Consider the following 22,275-nt stretch of genomic DNA (forward strand, 5'->3'; position numbering starts at 1 on the left):
GAATAGTACAAAGTATTCTGACAGGTGAAGAAAATAGTAAATCGAGCTTTCTTTACTTCAGAGACAAAATACAGCTGAAAAATGCACCACAGTAGGGCGATAATTCCCAGTAGCAAACACCAGAACACATTAATTAACTACTGAACTTAGGACTGAGTCCATAACAAAGAGCACGTCCAGGGCTTTCACCAGTGGCAGATCTATACCAACAGATCGATGCCTCCAGTGACACATTAATTGTCCCAGACCTGTTTCCTCATGATCTCACATCAAAAACTGAGTGTGTTGTCAGTGGATAATCTACAGTTTCCAGATTTTTTATTATTACATTTTTATATATATTTACATATTATTTATATTTACATATTGTTATTATTTTATTATGTATTTGTTCTATATTTACACATATTCCCCTAACTGTGTCCAGAATTAGAAAATAATTTACTTTTGAATAAGAACGCCAAAGAGGAGGAAGCCCTAAACCACCCTGAGCCAAGTGGAATTGGTCTTGATTCACTTGCTCTTGACTTCTGGACCTGCATCCAAAAGGGTGCAATTGTTTTGATGCAGGAAAAACACAATGCTTTCTTGGCATTTGATCTTACCCATTTGATCCTTGCCAGTGATTTTTACTTTGGCAGATGGGTCGCTGTAAGGGCCCATTCCTGCTTTACTGGTGCAGGCTATCCTGAAGCAGTAGATAAACCCCTTGGAGAGATTTTTGGCATAGTAGCAGCAGTCAGCGATGTCAGAAGCAAGAGTCGTCCACTCCCCATCTTCACCGAGGAAAGACAGAAAAGAGATTAGAACTCATTTAAGATGGTCGCACTGGGCGTGAGGGTGTTGAGTTTTGGGGTTTTGTTGTGGGGGTTTTTTTGTCAGCTTTACTTATGTGCTGGGAATATGGAGAAACAGCAGAATCTCATAGAGGGGAAAACTGACTTGCTATGGCCAACTTTAGTGCCTGGTGCTGCTCGCTGTACATGTGCCAAAGTCATCTTCTCTGACATCAGCTGGTTTATATCTAATCAGTCCAAGGTATGGCAATACTGTTTCAGAAGAATGGTGGAACTTTCCCATGTAGTTTCTGTTTATCTAATTCATGCCACCAATCTTCTAAAGCAAATATACACTAAGAAAGAACTCCAAACAAAAGCCTAGAAAAATCACTGTTTTTTCTCTTTTGGCCCTGTCATGGCTCCAGTTGAAACCATAAGGTGCAGGATTTCAGAACAGAACTATACACTAACACCCTCCTAGCAAACCCACTGTTTGAAACTTGGGCAGGTTTACTCAGCTTTTATGATAATTTCTCAGGGAACTGAAATTGTAGGTGTGTTATGGACTCATTATTCATGGGACTAAGGTGTGAAGTAGAAAATCAGCAGCAAACATTTAGTGATCATTCATTTTACAAGATGCTCTATCCCATACTTTGCCATTGTTGCTGTGCTCAAGGTTAAACACAACTCCCTGAGACTGCCTGAGATTAAATCCATCCTTTCATTCAGATAAACACTGGTAGAGAGCCTCAAACCATAGGAAAACCAATAATTCACCACCCAAAACAAAGGTATCAATGGCTTTGTGGGGTACAGGTTGAATTAAGGTGTGTGTATGTGTAAGAAGGAGCAGGTATAGCTTAGAAACAGAGAAAAGTGTCTGCAGAAGCAGTGTGCAAAAGCCTACTGTCAAATAACGGATAAACCAAGGAATTTTTTTCTGATGATCTTAATCCTCCTGTGTTCAGGAAAGCAGGACTTTGCATGTTCCTGCCAAATACACGGAATGCAGTGGAAGATTGTAGATGCTGTTTCCTGTTTTTCTTCCTAATTGGAACAACTTGTGTTTGTATCCTCCCCAAAGTCTTGCCTACGGTTTTGTCAAAACGAATAACAATAAAGAAAGTTGTGTTGGAGGAAAGGTGACTGACACCAGCTCCAGAGTGAAAAGGCAGAAAGCTGCTGCCCATGCTCATCCAGAAAGGAGTGCATGTGTGTTTGGAGAATTAAAAGAAGGAACATAGAGCAGTTGAATCCAAAGGGATGTGCATGTGTGACTGCAGTAGAAATTACTATCATACATAGCATTCATAGTAATAACAGCAAAAGCAGTCCCAAGAGAGATGGGCTCAGGGATTTGATTCAAAGCTCGTGCAATTAAACAAGAAAACATCCACTGATTTCATCAGGCTCTGGACCAAGCCTTGGAAGAGAACATCAAAGGGATGATGCAGTTTTGCCAAACTTTTGGCATCCTGTCCTGGCTGTTTGCCCTAAGCTTCCTGCATAATCAATGGAAAAAGAAAGCATGGCTGTTTAGCGTAGGATGAATTACCTTTTTGATAGATCATCCTTCCCCACAGACTGTACAGAAAGCCTGGGTATAGGATGATATTGTCTGCTGATGGGTGTTGCTGGGCATTATTAGTGTATAATGTTGTCAGAACTGTAATTTGAGAGACTTACTCAGGACTGCGTATCTGGCACCAGCCATCCATATTCTTCTGTAGCTGTTCACTTTTTGGTCACAGCTTCCATGCGACCTAGTTTGATTCACACTTTAAGAAAGCCTTTGTATGATTATGCATATTCCAGGCTGATTCAGCCAGCACAACATCTAACTTTTAGACGGCTAAATGATAGCTGTATGAATTTCATTCCTAACTCTAAACTAGGGACCTAAAATCAGGCTGTTTCTGCATAAAAATAAAATATCCAGCTGGTGAAGAGATCACACAAATCGAGATGTTCCCTGCAAGGCGGAAGGGCAGCATTCCACACTTTACCTTCGCTCTTGCACTGGACAGTGTAATGGACGGGGGTGTTGGTTTCCACAGGTTTCCAGACCACCTGCACTCCATCCTCGTAGACCTCCACGATGTCAGGGGGTGGAGGGCTGGGAGGAAGCTCTGTCGGGAGGAGACACAAAAACCAGTGACTGTTAGCAATAGTACTGCTGTGATACGTACCTCTACACTCAGCATTTCTCAGTTACGGATATTGTTTTTATACATATATATAAAAATGTATATGGGTTTTATATATATATATAAATAAATATACATATATATAAATGTATATGGGTTTTTTATATATATATGTGTGTGTGTATATATATATATAAAAATAAATAAATATATATATACACACACACCCCTAGTGGAACAGCAATTTAACCATGCCTAATTTAAACTCAGTGTTAAGATTTTGAAGTCTTGTTCTAGAACCACATGGTTACTGGAGTGGCTCTGAATCCAGGAGAGAGACTAAATAGTGAAGAAAAGGGAATAAACCCTGCAAAATACACCACGCTACCAGACAGCAAGGGCTGTGGCTGTGGACCAGAGCAGGCAAGGGAGAGGTTGTCCTCTGAACCTATCTGCAGAAATCTCACCTCACAGGTATTTACAGCTCACATTTTTGGGCAGAAGTACTTGTAATACCTACTTCTGTAACGGCTACTTCTCTTACCTGCTTTTCTTATGACGCAAGAGGTGGATGCTGAGCCCAGGGAGTTTGTGGCCACGCAGGTGTAAATACCAAAATCATCAGCATTAACAGAGAGAATAGTTAATAGCTGGAAGTTTTTGAGCGTGGCTGAGATAAGGATCCGGCTGCTGCTGTGGACAGCTATCCCATCTGAAAAGCAGAAGATAGGAGAGATAAGTACCCTGCAAATTTATACCAAGGTGTCTAAAACCCCCCTTGCACCCCGTCCCAAAAATTAGGGACTCCCCAGAGGGATGTCACCTCGGAACCAGTTGATGTGCAGGGAGGAGTGAGCGGCCGTCCGGCACGACAGCGTCACGCACTGTCCGATGGCAGCAGCCTGATCGATGAGCTCCTCAGTGAACGAAGGTGCTGCAAAGAAGAGGAGAAGCAGTGATTCAGAGTGGCCGGGGGGGGGCTATGTGAAAAATAAGTGCATGCAGGTCATCAGAAAGCATTTTTAATCGGTTCAAGAAAACTTCTGCTTCATTCTCTGGCATTCCTTTGACCACTGGTTGGAGAATCCCCCGGGCGTTGAGCACACAGGTGCAGGAGCCCTGTTCAGCCCCATGGATGCAGTGTGACTGCTCATACATGGTAATCCAGATGGATCTTGGAAGGTCCATGGGGAACACCTGCATTGCCCAGCTCTGCTGGTACAGCTAAGGCAGCAGAACAGCTCAGAGGAGAGAGAGAACATGTCACAGCAAGAGTTTTCCTCTGGCCTAGCTTAAATGTGGGGGGGAAACTAAATGATGGTATTTCAAGGACGAGGGGGTGAGATCAAGACAACACAAGAAGAGAGAAGAAAAGATAAAAGATATCGAAAGAGGAAAAAAATCACAGAGCCTCAAATCTGCTGCTGTCTCCATGGGAAAGGGGGAGCTCAGGTTTTCTTCTGTGTTTCTCCAGTTTTTTTTCTCTGCAGTGCCCAGGAGCTGCCAGCCTCACACGCCTGCCCTTCCCAGTGCTTGGCTGGGCTCAGCTGAATACTGGGGCATTAACCTGACCTCAGAAAATGCTCCTGCTAGAGTCAAGGGAAAACTTGGCTGGGCAAAAGCAAGTTCAGCTTTGCTGGCACGCCCCACCATTTCTCATTTCACAGCTCTATAGCAGCACGTCTGGCCCTTACGCATGCATGCAGGATTGAAGCGCAGGAATTCACAATTCCTTGCTTCTGCCATCCCACCCTTGGATACTCCATTTATTCTCTTTCTAGCTTACATGTAGATTTTATTCCTTTGCAGTGGCTTCCTTGAATGGCTCCAATTTGGAATCAATGCCAGGTCAAGACAGTTTTAGCAAGGACATAGTCATGATGCAAACAGAGGAACTGGCCTCACGCAGCACTGTCATATTTATTAGTGACACTTCATGATAAAACTACCTAACTGATGACTTATGCAATAGCAATACCTTTCTCCTTTGGCATGAGGCTTGAGAACTTGAACGAAGAGAGTGCTGATTTCCTCTTCAGAGATCCTTCAGCCCCTGTTAACAGCTCTTTTTCTACTGCCTCACTTCCCAGCTCACCAAACTCTGTTTTGAAGAAAGGATGGGAAGTCATTCAAGGCCATCCTTCTCCCTGTGGCATCCATTTACAGCAGACAGTTCTGCTGTTCGCACATAAATAGCTCAGCAGTCACAGTTTTCCTTATTAACGAGCCTTCAGTCAACAGGGAAGGCTGTGACCGCTATTACAAACAGAATGAAGTCCTGGAAGAACGGGGCATATCTAGGGATGGCAGAGAAGAAGGGACAGATTCTGTTGTTCAGTGTCATCAACTTAGGCAGCCAGGGTGACTTCATTAACTTCTCCCAGTCACTTTAGCTTCAAAGATTTGCCATGGTCAGATGATAACTGCAGAAGAAACTGCAGCAAAGCAAGCATCATCCAGCCCCGATCTGCTTTTGTGCAAACTTAGACAGGGGAATTTAAGCCACTTCCATCAGCAGATTAACCCAGCTGACTCTGCACTAAAGTGAGCCAGTAACAGCGAGCTAGTGGTGGAGCTGAAGACAGCTAATTTCATAACCTGACATTGACAGTTTTGCAATGACAGCCTAACCACAGCCTCAGATATGCTGGGGAAAAAGGAAAAGGCAGATTTAGCAGAGCCCAGTTATAGCAGCAAATCTGTGAAGGCACAGAATAAAATATTTACCTTCTTCTGCCTCTGGCTCAGGAGATATCTTTCCTTTCAGGATTTTTGAAATATGGGCAACAGAAGCTTTTACTTTCTTCTTCAGACTCTGCTCCACTGACTGCTCCACTGAATGAGACCTTGCATATGGCTTAAAGAGCCCCGGCTTGTTGTAGAAGGAGCTTTTCTGCTTACCACTTGAGCCCTTTTGGGGGCCATACATTTCTTTATGACTCTCTGACCCTTTCCCCATGGCTAGTAAGTTAGTTGCCTTTGAATCCTCAGATATTTCCAAATGGTTCTTCCTGTTCTTGTCCTCTGCCTCTTCTCTGATGCACAGTCTTTTATCCTTATGCAAATGTCTTGCAGGAGGTGACCTTGCCCTTTCACCAAAAGGTATAAACCGTCTACCAGTTGGTTTGGGTGGAGGCTTCCTATAGTTCATAAATTCAAATGGAAAATAGACAATGTCATACAAGTCAGAGAAATTCAAATAGGCAGGCTCTACCTCTGATATGTCAAGTTTTGGAGTTCCACTGCCAAGACTGGGCGTTTCGTCCGACAGGTCTTTGATTTTCACTAAAGAAACTTCTGGGTGTTTACCAGTGTCCTTGCTCACCGTCACTTGACTGGGTCTTTTTCCAGTGTCCAGGCTTTCTGTTGAGGAAACACTCACTTGACTAGAAGTGGGGCTCTCAAACGCTAAGTCCTCCAGATGCTCACATTCATGAGGAACCGTCTGTACTCCCTGCCCTTCCAGTACCACTGACTCCTCACTCACAACAAGATAGGGTTCTGCAAGGTCATCCAGCTCAGAGACCTCTCTTTTACCCCCTTGTACCGAAGGGAAGGAGGTGTCCATGGGCGCTTGGGTACCTAAGCCTTTGTAGAACATCTCTGTGGGAGCAGAGATGGGCTTTCTGCATTCCTCCTCACCAGAGACTGACTCTGCCCAAACATTCATCTCTTCAGAGAGGGAAACCATCTCATCCACTAAGCCCTCCAGCACGGCAGACTCCTCATCGCTGTAAAAAGAAGACCTGTGATGTGAGAGCTCCTGACTTTGATCCTTGCCGAGTGATGGTGGGACAGTTTTTCCAGCATCCCAGCTTCCACTTTCTAAGGCAACACCTCTACCCTCACCATAAACCTTTGGATATTCCTCATATTCTAGCTCATAAACTGAAGCTGGAGCAGCTTCTGGTGGTGAAGCAGTTAAGACACCCGGAGGCCCGCTCTTCAGATCAGTAGAAACTCTGCCACCGGGATGGACAACCCTGTGCTGCTCAAACACCTGAGGTCCAGCCTTGGGGACGGGAGCAGGCATAGTCTGTCCAGCTGCTCGGCTTGCACTTGCTGTCACAACAGATCTGGCCTCACTGCGAAGCGGTGCCTTTGAACGTTCTTGCTTTTCCTTCTCACAGGCCGAAGGGAGGCCAGTATTTTGGGAGGACACAGTTCTAGCTCGGTGTCTGCTCTCCTGAACAGCAGGCACCGTGCCACGGCCTTCAGAAACTTTCTGGGGTTCAGTGCCCTCGATTTCAGCCTCATGGGCCAAACTGGGAACAACCTCTGTGACAGCTGAGCTTTCATTCCTCAAAACAGCAAGCCTGTCCTTGCTACGAGCTGGCCATTCCCTTTCCGCCTTCTCTGCTCCATCGGAGACCAAGGTCGGCGTTGATTTTGGTGGTGGGACTTTTGGAATGAGATGCTCTCCCTTCAGGACGGCTGATTCTGTGTCTACGTGACCAGCAGCCCTCTTGCACGCTTGGCTTTCACCATCATGGGCTGATGGTGGAGTGATTCCTGTAATACCTGGTCCTTCATCCTCCAGGACAGCTGACTTCATCTCTTTATGGGTTTTCATCTTCTGATGAGCCCCTTCATCAGCTGTGTGCAGAGCAGTTAGGGTATCTGGCCGTATGCCCACCAAGGCAGTAGTTGCTGGAACAGTTTGACCAGAAAGTTCCTGACTTTTGTCTTTACATACTGGAAGGGAATCTGTTTCTGTTTGTGGGCCTGTTAAAACAGCAGAGCTTTCATGCTCCGTGAGATCAGATTTGACAACGCTATGAGCAGAAGTCTTCTCATGCGAATGTTTCTGCCTTTTGTCTTTCCAAGGTGGAACTGGGGCTGTCCTTTGGATAAGCAAGCTCCCACCTTTTAGGTCTGGATGGACGTCGGTACTGTGAGCAGACTCCTGGGGCAGATACGCATCTCCCTTACTCGTAGGGGCCGTCTTGGAGGTGGTCTCTGGCTTTGTGAGAGTTGAAATGGACTGTTTTCCCTCCTGAAAAGCAGTGTCAGAGGCACTGCCAGGGAAAGATTTACCCTCCATGCTTTCATGTTTTTGAGCTGATGATGCAGTTACATCTGAGCCCTGGGCAGTCAGAATGGGGCTTTTGCCTTCCAAATCTTTGACTTCCTCCTCAACGTAAGTAGCTTTTGACTTCTTCAGTAAATGTTTCCTATTCTTGCTCCTATGAGGCGACACTGGAAGTCTCTCTAGCTGTTGCACAAAACCAGCTGGGCACCCATTACCCTCACATTGCGTGGAAGGAGGGGGCTGCTCTTCTGAGCAATCCTTGCTGGTTCTCCTAAAGTCCTCTTGCTTTGCAGTGTCTACAAAACATCCCTTGCCAGGCCCTGCAGAAATGTCGCAGTGGTCGCCGCCTTCAGCGCAACTTTCCTGTGACAATATATCACAGTCTTCTTCCAAAATATGCTGTTCCCTCACTGATCTTGATGCTCTCAGCCTGTAGTCATCCAGGGAACGGCTTCGGCTCCCACCAGCGATGGCAGGATGTGGTGGTTTCCTTGCAGTGTCAAATGAAGCTGATTTGGTCAAGGAACCAAGCAGACTTTCCCTGTGATCATCTCCATAGTCAGACTTTCCTTCTTCTTCTTCCAGTTCAAACTGCTCTAGGAGGGGTTCACGGAGACCACTGAGGGGCACCTTTGAATATCCAGCTTTCCGGAAAGTTCTTCTGGCTCTGTCCAGGTGCCTTCTGAACTCCCTGCCTGGTGAGGAAGGCCCCCTTGCAGGTAGCTCAGCTGCTTGGCTGTAGAAAGTGCTTTTAATGACACTCTGTCTAGGGACACAGACAGGTGGCTTTTCTGTCCCATCCCCAGCCTTTTCAATTCTGTCCTTATCAGATAAAAATACATCTGGTTTTTCCTTCTGACATAGATTGGATGTGCTTTCCGTGGAAGTCCTCACTGATGAAGGCTCAGCAGCACCACTTCTTTGGGACTGCTCTGCTCCTTCATCTTGAAGTCTGGGAAGGAGCCCTTCTTCTTTCTCCTTTAAGATACTTGCCATGAGCTCTTTACTTTCTGTAGGTGATTTGTCCCCCACCTCACCTTTCATTGAAGCATACTTCCTCCTCATGGGTTTTACTGGAGGGACAGAGATTTTGGTTTGCTTCTCTTCTCTTGCATGTTTTGGAGGCTCCTGGTGGCTTGGTGCATCAAATATGGACAAGTGCAGTTCGGGTGTAGAGCCAAAGTGCCTCTTCGTGGGGAAGTGCGAGTTCTCATTGTCTGAAGAGGAGCCGCTGGTACTGGATGAAGTGCTTTCGTCAATAAGATGTCGGGAGATGGCCAGGGAGGTGTTGTCATGAGTCCTTTCTAGGATTTCTGGGATAGATCGCATTACCAGTATGGATTTATAGCACATCAGAGACCGCTGAAGAGCAAAACAAAATACAGCACAATCAGATGGAAACGTGGTGGGAGTATGGTAAAGCAAGCATGCCAAAATGAACTTCTGCACTCTTAAATACCACACATACTAGTTTAATAACACATTGCCACCCTTTTGTACATATCGTCAATCCAGGCTGCATTTGCTCTCCGAGTCTTCCTCTTCTCTCATTCACAGAGTTGAAACTATATTGACTTCAGGGGACGTACTTGCTGTTGTGAACGGGGAAGCAGGACCCTGCTTGAGACTTTCAAAGATAATCTGGCCACTCAAAGCAGATGGAAAAGGAGTTTTTAACAGAACACATCAGATGAGACCCTACCTGGAGTAAATGGCCTTAAATCCGTCAATTGCAGTAGAACCTACAGTGACTTAAGCCAAGAGAAGAACTACCATACTGTAGGAGGTAGGATTCATCTGCTCTAAATTCTGCCATGTGAGACATCTCAGTTGAAGTTGAGCAGCTGGCCTCCCCTTACAGCCAACAGAGAGAAACAGGCATCTTCAGGAGGCAATCATTCTGATTATTTTAGAGAACTTTGGGAAATGAGGAATCTTCTGGGGACCTGTCTATAATTCAGTACCAATTGCAAAGGCAGCTAAGCATACCTAACTTAGACACAACCGTGCATCTTACAGGCACCTGCATTAGACCAGATGATTTCCAGGCAGTAAAAGTCTAGATAATTTATTTCTGCCCCATCCATTGACCACTCTCTCCTGTGCTTACTCCCCATTCATAGCCAAGCTAAGTTCTCTGCTGTGCTTGCTGTCCTAGCCCAACAGACTTGAAAAGATGGAAATGTAATTAAAATATATATGTAACTAAAAAGAACCAGCATAGATTAAGACCAACTCACCTGCCACTTGCTCCGAGCCACGATGAATTTGAGCTGCTTGGTATTAATGAAATGAGCTGCTTCGAGGGGGGGATTATGCTGCCAGGTGGAATGAGAGAAAAATCATTGGTTAAAAAATCCTGACTTCAGTTTCTGAGAAGGTTTTTTTGTTTTGGTTTGGTTTTTTTTTTAGGATTCCCTCCTTCCAGAATTGTTTAATTTAGGAAAGTTACAATAAAGCAAATGCTACAATCCCCTCATGACTAACTTGTAGACTTTCTCAGCTTTTCAATGACAAAAGCAAGCCCTGTTCAATGCATGTCATTAAATTTGGGGGGGTTTTTTTTGCTAATTTTTAGCTCTTCTCCTTAGCGATTTAAGACATTGGAATATAAACCATATCTTTGCTTTGCAAAGCCACAGTTTCCTTTCTATACAGACATGTTATATCTGCTTATGTCAGCAGTAATGTTTATCTTTTGAAAGAAAGACATTTCGGCATGTAAACACCAATGTGTCTCCTCTTTCTGGAGATCCATGCCTGAGCTTCTCTGCAGGACAGAAAGTAGGAGACCAAGAATAAAAATAAACCAGCAAATAGTATCCAGCAGCTTTAAGAGCTGCCCCTCCAAAGGTCTTTTCCAACCTCAATATTTTTAATGACTAATAAGGAACCAGGACAAACTTACCATGAACCACTGGTGGGAAAGACAGTCCGAAGCACTAGGCCTGGCTCTGATAAGAGAAAAGATCAACATTTTAGTAGCAAGTCACTTCCAACAGCAACCGCAAGATCTTCCTGAAGTTGCCTGCTTCACGTGGACACATGCATACACTTTTGTTTATGTCCTTAGGCTGCTGTTTTAGAGCTGAGAAGCCAAACAGACAGACGGAAGCTTTTAGCCCAAGGTTTCCTTCCCTTGAGGTGAAACAATCTTCCTTTTTCAGTCTGAGACTCCCTATAGATCCTCAGGAAGACCCCATGACACTCTGCAGGAAGCCTGTTCAAGAGGGTCGAAAGCAGCCCTAAGAGTGACTTTGACTCTTTAGGTGGCCAGAGCAAAAATATCTTTGGCAGCAGGAAGAAAGAATAGAAATGAAATTAAAAAACAAGCGCCTGCAAACATGCCTTCAAGCTGCCTTTTGTACTTGAAATTGTGTAATAAATGTGGTTAATATTATTTAATTCTCGCATAACTCCCTCTATACTTGCTCTTCCCACTTCTCTATGTCATTTCAGAAACTCATCTGCCTGGACAAGTCAGGGAGTAAGAACATCACCATACCAGAAACAGGCCAATCTGGCAAATTGCCAAGTTGTGTTTTAGGTAGTGGGGAATAATAAAGAAGAATTAGGGTATAACGCACCACATCTCACTCAGCTTTCTACTTTTCAAAACGACTGCAGCTCTGACAAGCTGAGATCTGCCTGCTGAGACACCAACATCTTTGCACACTGGCTGTAGGAAGCACAAAAGTGCACTCACTTGGGGTCCTGCTGTAGAATCCCTTTCATAAAGTCCTTTGCATCTTCACTCAAGTGAACAAAATCAGGAGTGGTCCATGAAATTTCCCCATTCTGGATATTTATAAGGGTTCCTCTGTCGTTCTCCCCAGCAAATGGAGACTTGCATGTTAGGCTTATTTATTGAACACCATAAAATAAAAGGAGACAGAATTTAGACTTCTATTTGCTGTTCAAATGACAGAAGCACAAATGCTTACATGGGGCTTTAAAACACTTGAGGAACTCCATGTGTGGGACTTGCAATGCTCGTGAGCATTGCATCCACTAACGGAGCATCTTTCACCCCAGCATTACATGGCATTTAACTGAATTACTTATCCCTGTTTCACAGATAAGGAATTAAGGGTTTGATTTTGCACGCCTCCAGTAGGGTGTTGGCTAAAACAGGCAAGGGGAAGACGGAACCTCATCCACCGCTCTCATTGCTAACTGTGAGGAGAGCAGCTGTCAGGTCTTCAAGGAGGGACAATGACCAAAGCCCTGGGCAACCAGGAAAGAGTGAGTAAAGGAGAAAACCACAAAATAAATAACCCTCGTTATAGAAGGACTCAATGCTTCACTCAGATCCCTCACTTGAAGGTACTGGAGAGCTCTCACTGACAAAGGGACATTGAATAAGTCTTTCCAAGAAGATTTATTTACCTTAAATATGTGATGACTCCAACAGCCCTGAGGAGAGAGGGAATACAAATGTCAGGTGTTTGTCACTATTTCTCCATCCTTCTCAAGCCCACAACCCCTATTCCTGCCACTAGACACCCTGGCACCTTCTTCTCCTCACCTTTCCAAGGAAAATAAATCCCAAAAGCTATTGTTTTCACCCTTCAGTTCTTTTCCCTTCAACATTTTTTATAATTGTTCTCAAGTAATCCTCCATTTTTAAAGCACAGATAGAGGAGAAGGCTCAAAATACTTTTTTGGAGTTTGTTTGCCTTTTCTAGAAAGCCCCTTAGGATCATCCTCCCTGGTTGCTGCCTCTAATAAAGATAATCTTCTCTAAGATGCTCCTTTGCATTAATTAGCTGTCAGAGTTCAATTATGGTTGAACAAAATAGACAGAAGGAGCTTTAAAAAGCCCTGATGGGTTATGGTTCTCGTTGTTCACTTTCAGTTTCCTGTGTTATTATCACTACTCCACTTACTTATTAACAATAAATGGAAATTCAGGCCATCTAGGGCAAAAGCTTTTTAGAAAGATGACAGGTTACCAGATATCAGTTCCTTTTGACACTGGTGACTGAGAAACAATTTCTGGGGCAACAAACTCCGGAGACCCGTATTTGCTGAACTGAGGCTCAGAGGGCATGATCTTCTGAGCAAATCCAAAGTCACAGAGCTTAAGGTCTTCCCTTTCAGGATAAACCATGAGGATATTCAGTGGCTAGTGAATGAAATAAAATAAGAGAGAGAAAAACTTTTCTTGAGAGCAGGCAATATTTTCAGTTGTAAGTAAGAATAACTCAAATAAAGAACGCCCATTCCCTGACCAACAAGAGGCTATGATAAGCTAGACCTGCCATTGCACATTACCTTAATGTCCAAATGAAGGATGTTGTTATCATGAAGATATTTGATTCCTTCCAAAATTTGCTTGATATACAATTTGACCTAAAAATTAAATCAGTTGTTAATTAATTATTAAACATTAATAGTAAATAAGAGAGTCCCTGATTCCACCAACATTTTTAATGTATGAGAGAGGGAAAGATTGAACTAGAAATATTTTTAAAACTAGAATGAACTTCTTTTATTAGTCTTGCAGTTGAAATAAGGTGTGAACCAACCATTACCATGTGGAATGAAGCTGTGTCTCATGTGTGGCCACATTGCTCTGCTGGAGCCTTCTATATGTGAAAAAGCCCTTATTTAAAAAAAACCAACCCTACAAACATGTAAAAAAGAGATACAAAAATCCTCATGTTTGATGAACCTTATCAACTTTCTAACTTATCTAATTCAAACTCAACTCTGGCTTGGTGTAAATCAGCCAAACACATTTAACACACAAATAGATTTTAAAACTATGTTGTAAACCTATTTTCCTGATCATATGTAGATCCAATCTGACTATGACTGAACAAGGAGTGAATATTTACAGCTAGCTTCAGCTCTGGAAATCTCCTACCTTTGACATTTTATAGTGTTAGCTGACATTTTATCTTTAAAGGTCCTTTCCAACCCAAACCATTCTATGATTCTATGAGGTTTCCCTCTGAGCATTTTTAAGAAAAATCAATTTTACCAATAAATATGGGACACCTGGCTACTAGATGGGACTCAAAAAAATCCTTAGAAACCATCATTTCAGCCCTTGGTTTGGACACTGAAAGGGAATGGGTAGAAGTAGGGTTGCAAGGGGATAAAGCATTATTAAGCAAGTGAAGATACAGGAGCTCCAGGTGACAGATAGCAAAGGAATGATGATAATAGAGCAAATATCATCTGTATTAGGCTGAATGCAATGCTGGTGGTCAAAACCACTGGCTGTTGCTAGTTATTCCCTGAAGAAACTCAACTTAGTAATGGAAGCTGATGAGGACACATTTTAAAGGCTGATTCTGTTTTGACAGATTATTACTGGTTCAGAGACATTCTTCATATTCAAAAAGGAAAATGCAGCCGGAAGGGACTCTGGTGGTACCCACCAACTCTGGACTTTGAAATGAGAAAGAAAGATTACCTCTGCTTCAGTGACAACACTCTTCTTGAATAAACGGTCAAGGAGCTCTTCGCTGGAGCATCTGGCAACAGCATTAAGGGAAAACAGAACTACAGTTAAATGCTTATTTTTACTTTGTAACCACCTCTATCCAGCTAACAGCAGAATTCACCAGGTGATCTGCATGTTAAATCATTGAAGTCTCTACCGCAGCAGATCTGGGCGGCTCTAAACCTGTGCTCCCTACAGGCAGGAGCATGGTATGGCTTGTGCTAAAATCTACCTGCTGGCGATGGGCTTTTCTGCTCTGCACTGCATTTTCCTGGTGCTCAGCCAGACTGGATCTCGTGGAAACGGACTCCACTTCCAAACATTTCAGAAAAGAGTTTTGGTGCTTAACAGCTCATTCACACTTGTACATACAAGTATCATGATTTTTCCTAAAACAGCAGAAACATAGTACTTCAGTGAAGAGCTCACAGAGCTATGCTGTCTTGCAGTGCAGAGAAAAATTGTGTGTGTCCTTTTATCTCAGGCAAAACCTAAAAATGGTTAATCGCTTAGTTATTTAACAAATCACTTCTACCTAGTACTTCCCAGCCTCCTTAGACAAGCAGCACAGAAAAGGATACAACTCCAGAATCAAAATCAGTGTTTTCCGTGTTTCAAACTGATCCAGGAGCCTGGTAATTCTGTCATGGGATAGAGACGCAAGAATATCCCTCTCTTGATGCGCTCGAGCCTTCGTTTTGCTTCGTAGAGGTATGAATTTGGCAGCACAAGACACTCTGTTCCCTTTGTGTACAACTCGTTTCACAAAGCTGAAGCAGCCCCTGCACAAAAAATCAAAGGACAAGCCCTGCTCAGACTTGGTTCAAAGCCCTCTGCACAGCAGGTATAGACCTTTCCACCTCCCAGCTTTTGACAGCTCCCTACTGCTCAGGGCTTAAATTCTCCAACATGAAAAACTCGTTTTCTTCTATGTAAGGTGCTGTTGCCCTCTCCTGGCTGTCTCCAAAACTAAGCAACGAGTTCACATCAAGGCAAAAACTGTTTCAAGTGATACAGCCTTGTGCTGACAAAGGCTGATGATGCTCTTGGAAGGGGATGGTGCTTGTGCATATGTCACTGTGGGCTTGTGATGCTAATATTGCCAAGAAGCCATACCTTGGCACCTATCCTGCCAGCCTCTGGCTGTTTGGTTGGTTTTTTTTCTGGTTGGAGCTATCTGGACCTATGGACTCTATGGACTCTCCCATCCTCTGTCAGAAACCTCAGGAAAGTGTTTCCAGCACACCTGCAATGGGGTGACCTCCCAATTCTGCCAGTACTTTCACTTTTTTGGACTTATCCACAGCTAGGTCCACCTCTGCCTCTGGTTACACATGCTCAGCAGCTCAGATGGGCAATTAGATATTCTCTGGCAGTGATGCTATAGAGTTGGAAAATTCATTTACCTTCCAATCTCCTGCTTAACCTCATAAAGGGAATGGAGCTTTCTCCTGGTGGCCACTTTCTTTGCCGCTTGGTCTTTCTTAGCTTTGAAAATGAAGGAAAATATAAGTGTTAATATTCAGACAACAATGCCTTGCTCATAGCATGCAAAGTTATTACAATTTAAGGCAGGAAAAATAACAGGTGTCCTATAAACTTCTGCACAGAATTAAGTGGAGCTGTTTGATGACAAAACCTGTCAATATGAACTTTGGGGCTGCATCTTCACCTGACATAAATCAGAAGAGCCAGGCTAAAGAGCAGAACACCACCAGAGATATGGCCCCGCTTATTTCTGGGGCCTATTGTATCAGTTTGCCATGTAGTCTGAAGCAGAGGAGAAAAAAAAAAAAAAATCACATTTGTATATATATGTGTAGGTCATTAGATCATTTGCTCTTAAACTGGATCCTGCCATACTAGTGCTATACAAATATTACGCAGGAATACAGAGCATAAACCACATGGGTACCAGAAGATGACTGCAACAGAGTATATATTGCAATGGCTATGGAAGCAACTGCTGCAGCTGAAAGAATGACATTACCTTCATGTACAATCAGCTCTGCTTTGCACAAAACCTCCCCTCCTGCATTTTTGGCAACACAGGTATAAACACCACCATCTTCTGAGACAGCATTGTCAACGACTAAGAAATATGTTGTTCCTTCCTTCCCTTGATGGAGCCTGTTGCTGTCTGTCAGCAAGGAAGTGCCCTGAAAGAATGAAACGACATTTTGGCACTGGAAAAAAACAAGATGGAAACCGATGTTTCTTCTCTTCAAGAAACAAGATACGGGAGCAGAGCTACAACACAGACGATTTAGGCTAGCAAATCTCACTAAAAAAATGCGGGCTGAAGAAGTCCCCCATGTCTAATTGATGCTCTGCTTCCATGTTACCCAATAATATTTTTGTTTCATAACCCATTCGTAGGAATAGAGGCTTGGGAGGGATCACCAGGGCTCTGTTGGTTTATTCTTCAACTGTCCCAGCACCCCATGCCTGAGCAGTCAGCCCAGGGAGCACGAGGATCAGCTGCTTTGCTCCTGCCTGGTCTCCAGCTTGTGCTGGCACTTGTGCTGCTTAATATATTCATAAATGCTAAGAAAAAAAGGGACAGGAGGGAGTGTGTGTGACACAGAGAGCAGATTATGAAGATTTGCAAAAGGACCTTATGAGACCACCTGTCTGGGCAGTAAAATGCCAGATAAATGTATATGATACAATAAATGTGAAGTGATGCAACCCTATTCCCCAAATGAAATGGTCTCTGAGCTGTTCCTTCTTACACTGGAGCAAAACTTTGAGTTACAGTAGGTCACTCCATTGCAGCACCAGCTTAGTGCTTGGTGGTGGTCAAAAAGTACCAGATGTTAGAAATTATTAGAATAAGACAGAATGCATCATCTTATAAATCCTTGGTTTTCCCAGGGTGTGGTAGTGTTGCAGCAATGTTCTTTCTGTAACAGCTTCCAGATGAGGATTGACACAGCAGGTTGGGGCTCTTCAGCCTGGAAGGGAGGATCTAGCAATACGACATGATAGAGCTGTACAGGATTATGAATAGCTTATGGTAAATATGTACAGAACAGCCAAAAAGAGGTGGCACTTCAGGCAGCATGCTGTCATTGTGTTGAACTCCTTGACAAAAGGACACTGTACATCCAAGATGTTTGCATGGATGGAAGAGGAGACTAAAAACGCACATGGAGAGGTTTACTGTGGGTTAGTGAATAGGTAAATGTTTAGCTAGCTTGCAATTACTCTGAGCTGAATATGTCAGAGATTGCAAGAATATTAACAGGGTGTGTCATATATTCTTGCCTTGTTCTCGTTCTTTTCAAGGTGTTCAGGTGTGTGCATGTGCATGTGTGTGTGCGCGTGGGAGGGGATTCTTTGCATTTTTACTTGGTTTTTTTAAGGCTGTTTTATTTGTCATCCTTGCACTTCCCATACAGAAAAAAAAGATGGAATAAAACTCGTGTGTACAAAATACTTAGTTGGACAGACAATCATTATAGAACAACACTGGCTTATTTCAGGGGCACGACAATATTCTGAGGAATAATAAATTTTTTCTCCTTCCTTTCTATGGGGTATTCATTGCCCTTGGTCACACTCATTTTACCAATTAGCTGCAGAAAAGATACAGAGCCTGGAAGTCACATTGACAATTGGAATAAACCACTCATAATCCCATCCCCGACCCCAAAACTACAGCACACATCTTGGTGGCTCTCAAGCAGGAACCAATCTCCCTTGCTGCCCATCTTGGTCCCCAAAACCATCTTGGTGCCTGTGAAAGGAGCCACATTGACACTGGAGACAACACAGGGTGAGATGCATGGTTGGTGGGTCCAGCGAGAACTGCAGCTGGTTTAACAAAGCCTATAGATATGACCCAGAATCAGTGTAAGAGATGTGGGACGAAAGAGCAAAAGAAATTCCCCGCAGAAGTACTGCACTACAGTCCTTTCTGTGGTCTTCACTCCCAGCCAGAGAAAAGGCTGCACTTACCTTAAACCACAAAACGGTTGGCTGAGGGGTTCCTTCAATGACTGCCTGAAATTTGGCACGCTCCCCAGAATTCACCTGCACATCCTCGATTGTCACTTGCATATAGGGAGGACCTGGTGAGACACAAGGGTTTGCTGCATGCACAATACCATAACTTTATTCATAGTGAGTTACTCAAATGGGACTTACAGCACTGGCCATTTAGGATATAACATTAGGTTAACATCAAATCAAGAGATACCACAGCAATATATTTGGGTTTCTTTATACTAGTATTACTTTTAGGCTTTATCTTCATGCTTATCTGTTACTTTTTGTTTAATAAACGGTTACTGCTCAAGAGATGGAAATATTTAAAGAAACAGTCACCAGGAGTTATTACCAAAAGAGAAGACAATGACAATCATGGGATGTGGGAAAGGAAAACAAGGTTCTTTTACTTACTTGTTGGGGTCTTCTCCTCAGTCTTATACACACAAGTTCTTTCCGTGGTCTCAATATAAACTTCACTGTGTACATCCCAGACCACATCTCCTTCTCTTCTGTACCAGCCTCCTGCCCCTGTGGCTGGTGATGTTCTTTCATCAAGCCCAAGAGAAAAGACCGTTACATAGTCACATACAACTACAGAGATACGGGATTATACCCTGCCATTTATCTGGGTGTTTAACCACCAGATAAATAACTATTTACTTAAAATTAATATGGGAAGGATTTTGTTTTGGGAGAATTAATTTCTCTCCAACCTCTGCTATCCTTCTTGCACAATGCGTGTGTGAACAGGATTCCAAAAATACTAACAAACCTACAAGAATTAGTTCAAGTCACCACCTGCTCCCTCCACCACAGAGGACTTGCTTTTCTTGCAACAAAGTCTGCCACATTCAGAAATCTGTATATTGAGATGAGTATTTACCTGGTAATAGGAACAGTGCGCTCCTGAGTGCTCTCATCTCCAGCAGCTGTCTCTTCAGAGGAAGGACCAGGGCTGGGCTTTGGCACGCTTGGTTCTTCGGCTGGGACCTGCCTTTGTGCTTTGTCTGGCAGCAGAAATAGGGCAAGTTAGACACGTCCCCTATGATGGCACACCTGAAACCCAGAGCAAACCTTTGGAGCCATCTCTAGTCTGCCTTGTGTCAGAACCAAGTCCGTCTGACCTCAGTTGAGTGCAATCACTAAGAGGAGAAATCGGCCCTTTTGAGAAGACCACATGAAGCAAAGAGCTTGAATGACATCAGAGAGACTGAACGGTGGCACATTGCTGACTGGGCAAAACTAACTTTTCTGTAAGGAAACACACACAGACAAAAATAGGATAGGTAGGCAGTAGGGACAGGAAGAAATAGAATGACTGGAAGGATAGCGTGAGTTCAATACATCCTTTATAGGAAATAATTTAACTGTGTTTGAGTTCCAGCTCATGGCTATGATGAAATCATAGAGTCATAGAATCATTTAGGTGGGAAAAGACCCTTAAGATCATCGAGTCCAACAGTTAACCTAACACTGCGAAGTCCACCACTAAACCATGTCCCTAAGCTCCACGTCTACACATCTTACAAATACCTCCAGGGATGCCCTCCGTTAGCTTCGTACACATGAATGCTTCAATTAAATTTTGCGTTACGAGAATAGGTCTTGACTTACTGGTGTAATCACAGACAGCATCAGTGAAATGAGTAAGCTTACATCAATGTAAAACTGGTGGTCAAGGCAGGCCCTGGCTGGGGGTACAACTAATATAGAGATAATATGGAGGTATGCTAATACAGAGGACCTGGTGATGTTATAATGTCAGCGTTGGTGCACCTCCACCGGGTTCTTTGAAAATGTCCTCGTACAACTCTAAGTTACACCAGAACAAAGTTTGGCATCTGGGGCTTATAGGAACAAGGAAACAAAAAGATGGTGCAGCTTGATGGCAGTTTAGGTATTGCTCTTCTTTTATTATTAATTATTTTATCAGATATATCTTCAAAAATTATTTTGGTGTTCCATTCCAAATGTACCTGATTGTCTTTTGATATTGACCATTAGAGTTACCCCATAGGATAAAGCGCATCATCTCCTTTTTCATCAGAGGACAAAAGGTTAAATCAAGAGGAGTCTTTTCCCCATCAGGAAGGGCCATTTTGGGGAGCACTCTAGGGATGTTTGGTACTGGCTGGTTTTGAAAAGTGCAACAGTTTCTAGAAATCACATAAAACACCTCTATTGGGGTGGAAAACATGGTTATTCTAGGCATTACTGGCAGGGTCAGAGGTCCCAGGTTGGTGGGATTGTGCTTTGCTCTTGCCAGCACTATGGAAATATTTGCCTTCTTTTTATTCAAAGCATGTGATCACAGGGACAGTTGTCAAGTCTCCATCTTAGTGAAATAATTCCCCATATTAATAACACATTTAGTTTTCTCAGATGAAAGGACTGGAAAACCATCTCATTCACTATTCTATTATCGCTGTAGTTATGACCTTTTATTTACGATTTTTGAGTCATCCTGCTTCACCAGAGTATTATTTTCACAGATGATTTCCTACCAGAAAGGAAAAAAGGTTTTAAAGGCCTGTCATTTTTTTTACACAGTTATTTTGGGTCTGATCCCATGAACTGCTTCTATCCTTGTTAAGTTTTAGACAAGAATATCTTTTTTTTTAAACAGCATCTGGAGTTTGAGGGCTGATGGCTACTTGACATTGTCCTTTTAAGTTAACATTGGTGGAGAACAGCTACTCTGACTTGAAAAAGAGACAGTTTAGACAAGTTGCTATGGCAGAACCAGTAGGAAGAGTGGAAGGGTTGCCGCTTATTCATGTTTTTTTAAAAAACGATGCAAAGACAAAAGACTTGTTCTCCTGGCAAGACACAGACACACACGTCGTTGGTTTTAATCACATGGAAGCTGCTAAGGAGTCTATCAAGGCTCCAGGGCCAGTGAAATGCAGGTGAACTTGATGCACTCAACATCCTAGAAAGTCTCAGGAAGTTGATGCAGGGGTGTTAAACACATTTCCAGCTTGTTTATGGCAAACAATAAAAGAAAAACAACCTCCCTTACCCACCCCACCAAATAAAAACCCAAATGACCTCCATAAATATAAAGGAGGGATCCCACCCCTCCTTCTCCCCGCAAAAACTTGAAGCAAGCCCAGGGTCAAAAGCCCAAAGGTGGAAAAAAATCCCCTGTCCCTCCATTTTGGGCAGGTAATGAACTAAACTACTTCAGACACAGTTTTCAAACACCTCCTGTTTCCAGAAAGATCCGCCCCCAATTCATGTCCAACCTAACCCCACCCCACAGCCCCATGTTTCTTTGGGTCTGAATGTCCTCTCTTAATCTTCAACTGCGCAAAACACAACGAAATAGAAAAATGAGGGGAAAATATCAGTATTGGCATGTTCAATATTTTTGTCTCTCTCGACTCTCACAGGACGTTGTCCAGATTCATGCCAAACATACCATGCCCTCCAGCAGTCTGGGTTTGGGTACTGGCTTCATGAACTAGCACAGAGGGCCCGGCTGCTGTTTCTGAGTGGTCTGAAGGAATGGACCCAGGAAGGCCAAGGCCACCGACTTCTTCTCGCATGCCCGGGGGAAGAGTCACCAGCAGTGATGCCGAGTCCACGAGTTTCTTTAGAGCTGTCTTGATCTCCTTATCGGCACGCTGAAGCGAGGCCTGGACAGAAGTCTCCACCTCTGACTGTGGGGAAGTCATTCCTACAGACAAGAAGAACAGCTTTTCTCTCTTCAGGGTAAAAAGAAAATAGCAGCAGCATCCAACCCATGGAAATATTTGCAATCGTACCATTTTCACCTCCTAGAGCAGAGAGCTCATGCAGAAATGCTTATTCCAGCAAGAGAGAATGTAGCTAAGACTTAAAATAAGAAGGATGGGA

At 43.5% G+C, this 22,275-nt stretch overlaps 1 protein-coding gene across 19 annotated transcripts in view; it reads right to left on the bottom strand.

The window, feature by feature from the left end:
• The window catches only part of OBSCN (obscurin, cytoskeletal calmodulin and titin-interacting RhoGEF), a 187,726-nt gene that overhangs the window by 4,261 nt on the left and 161,190 nt on the right, over positions 1–22,275 (bottom strand). For 18 of the 19 annotated variants that reach the window (XM_069778342.1, XM_069778336.1, XM_069778334.1 and 15 more), the window contains 20 exons: positions 21,839–22,096; positions 19,298–19,421; positions 18,826–18,959; positions 18,382–18,494; positions 16,409–16,577; positions 15,825–15,906; positions 15,000–15,200; positions 14,389–14,449; positions 13,239–13,316; positions 12,917–13,089; positions 12,351–12,377; positions 11,668–11,820; positions 10,870–10,915; positions 10,202–10,279; positions 5,657–9,323; positions 4,908–5,030; positions 3,753–3,863; positions 3,474–3,641; positions 2,789–2,911; positions 606–776 (listed from right to left, as the gene is read on the bottom strand). In XM_069778342.1, coding sequence (XP_069634443.1) covers positions 606–776; positions 2,789–2,911; positions 3,474–3,641; positions 3,753–3,863; positions 4,908–5,030; positions 5,657–9,323; positions 10,202–10,279; positions 10,870–10,915; positions 11,668–11,820; positions 12,351–12,377; positions 12,917–13,089; positions 13,239–13,316; positions 14,389–14,449; positions 15,000–15,200; positions 15,825–15,906; positions 16,409–16,577; positions 18,382–18,494; positions 18,826–18,959; positions 19,298–19,421; positions 21,839–22,096 — 6,060 coding nt within the window. The remainder of the gene's footprint in view (positions 1–605; positions 777–2,788; positions 2,912–3,473; positions 3,642–3,752; positions 3,864–4,907; positions 5,031–5,656; positions 9,324–10,201; positions 10,280–10,869; positions 10,916–11,667; positions 11,821–12,350; positions 12,378–12,916; positions 13,090–13,238; positions 13,317–14,388; positions 14,450–14,999; positions 15,201–15,824; positions 15,907–16,408; positions 16,578–18,381; positions 18,495–18,825; positions 18,960–19,297; positions 19,422–21,838; positions 22,097–22,275) is intronic. The other variant, XM_069778331.1, reaches the window with a different exon arrangement.

Source organism: Haliaeetus albicilla, chromosome 2 (genome assembly GCF_947461875.1).
Source record: "Haliaeetus albicilla chromosome 2, bHalAlb1.1, whole genome shotgun sequence".
Lineage (NCBI taxonomy): Eukaryota > Metazoa > Chordata > Aves > Accipitriformes > Accipitridae > Haliaeetus > Haliaeetus albicilla.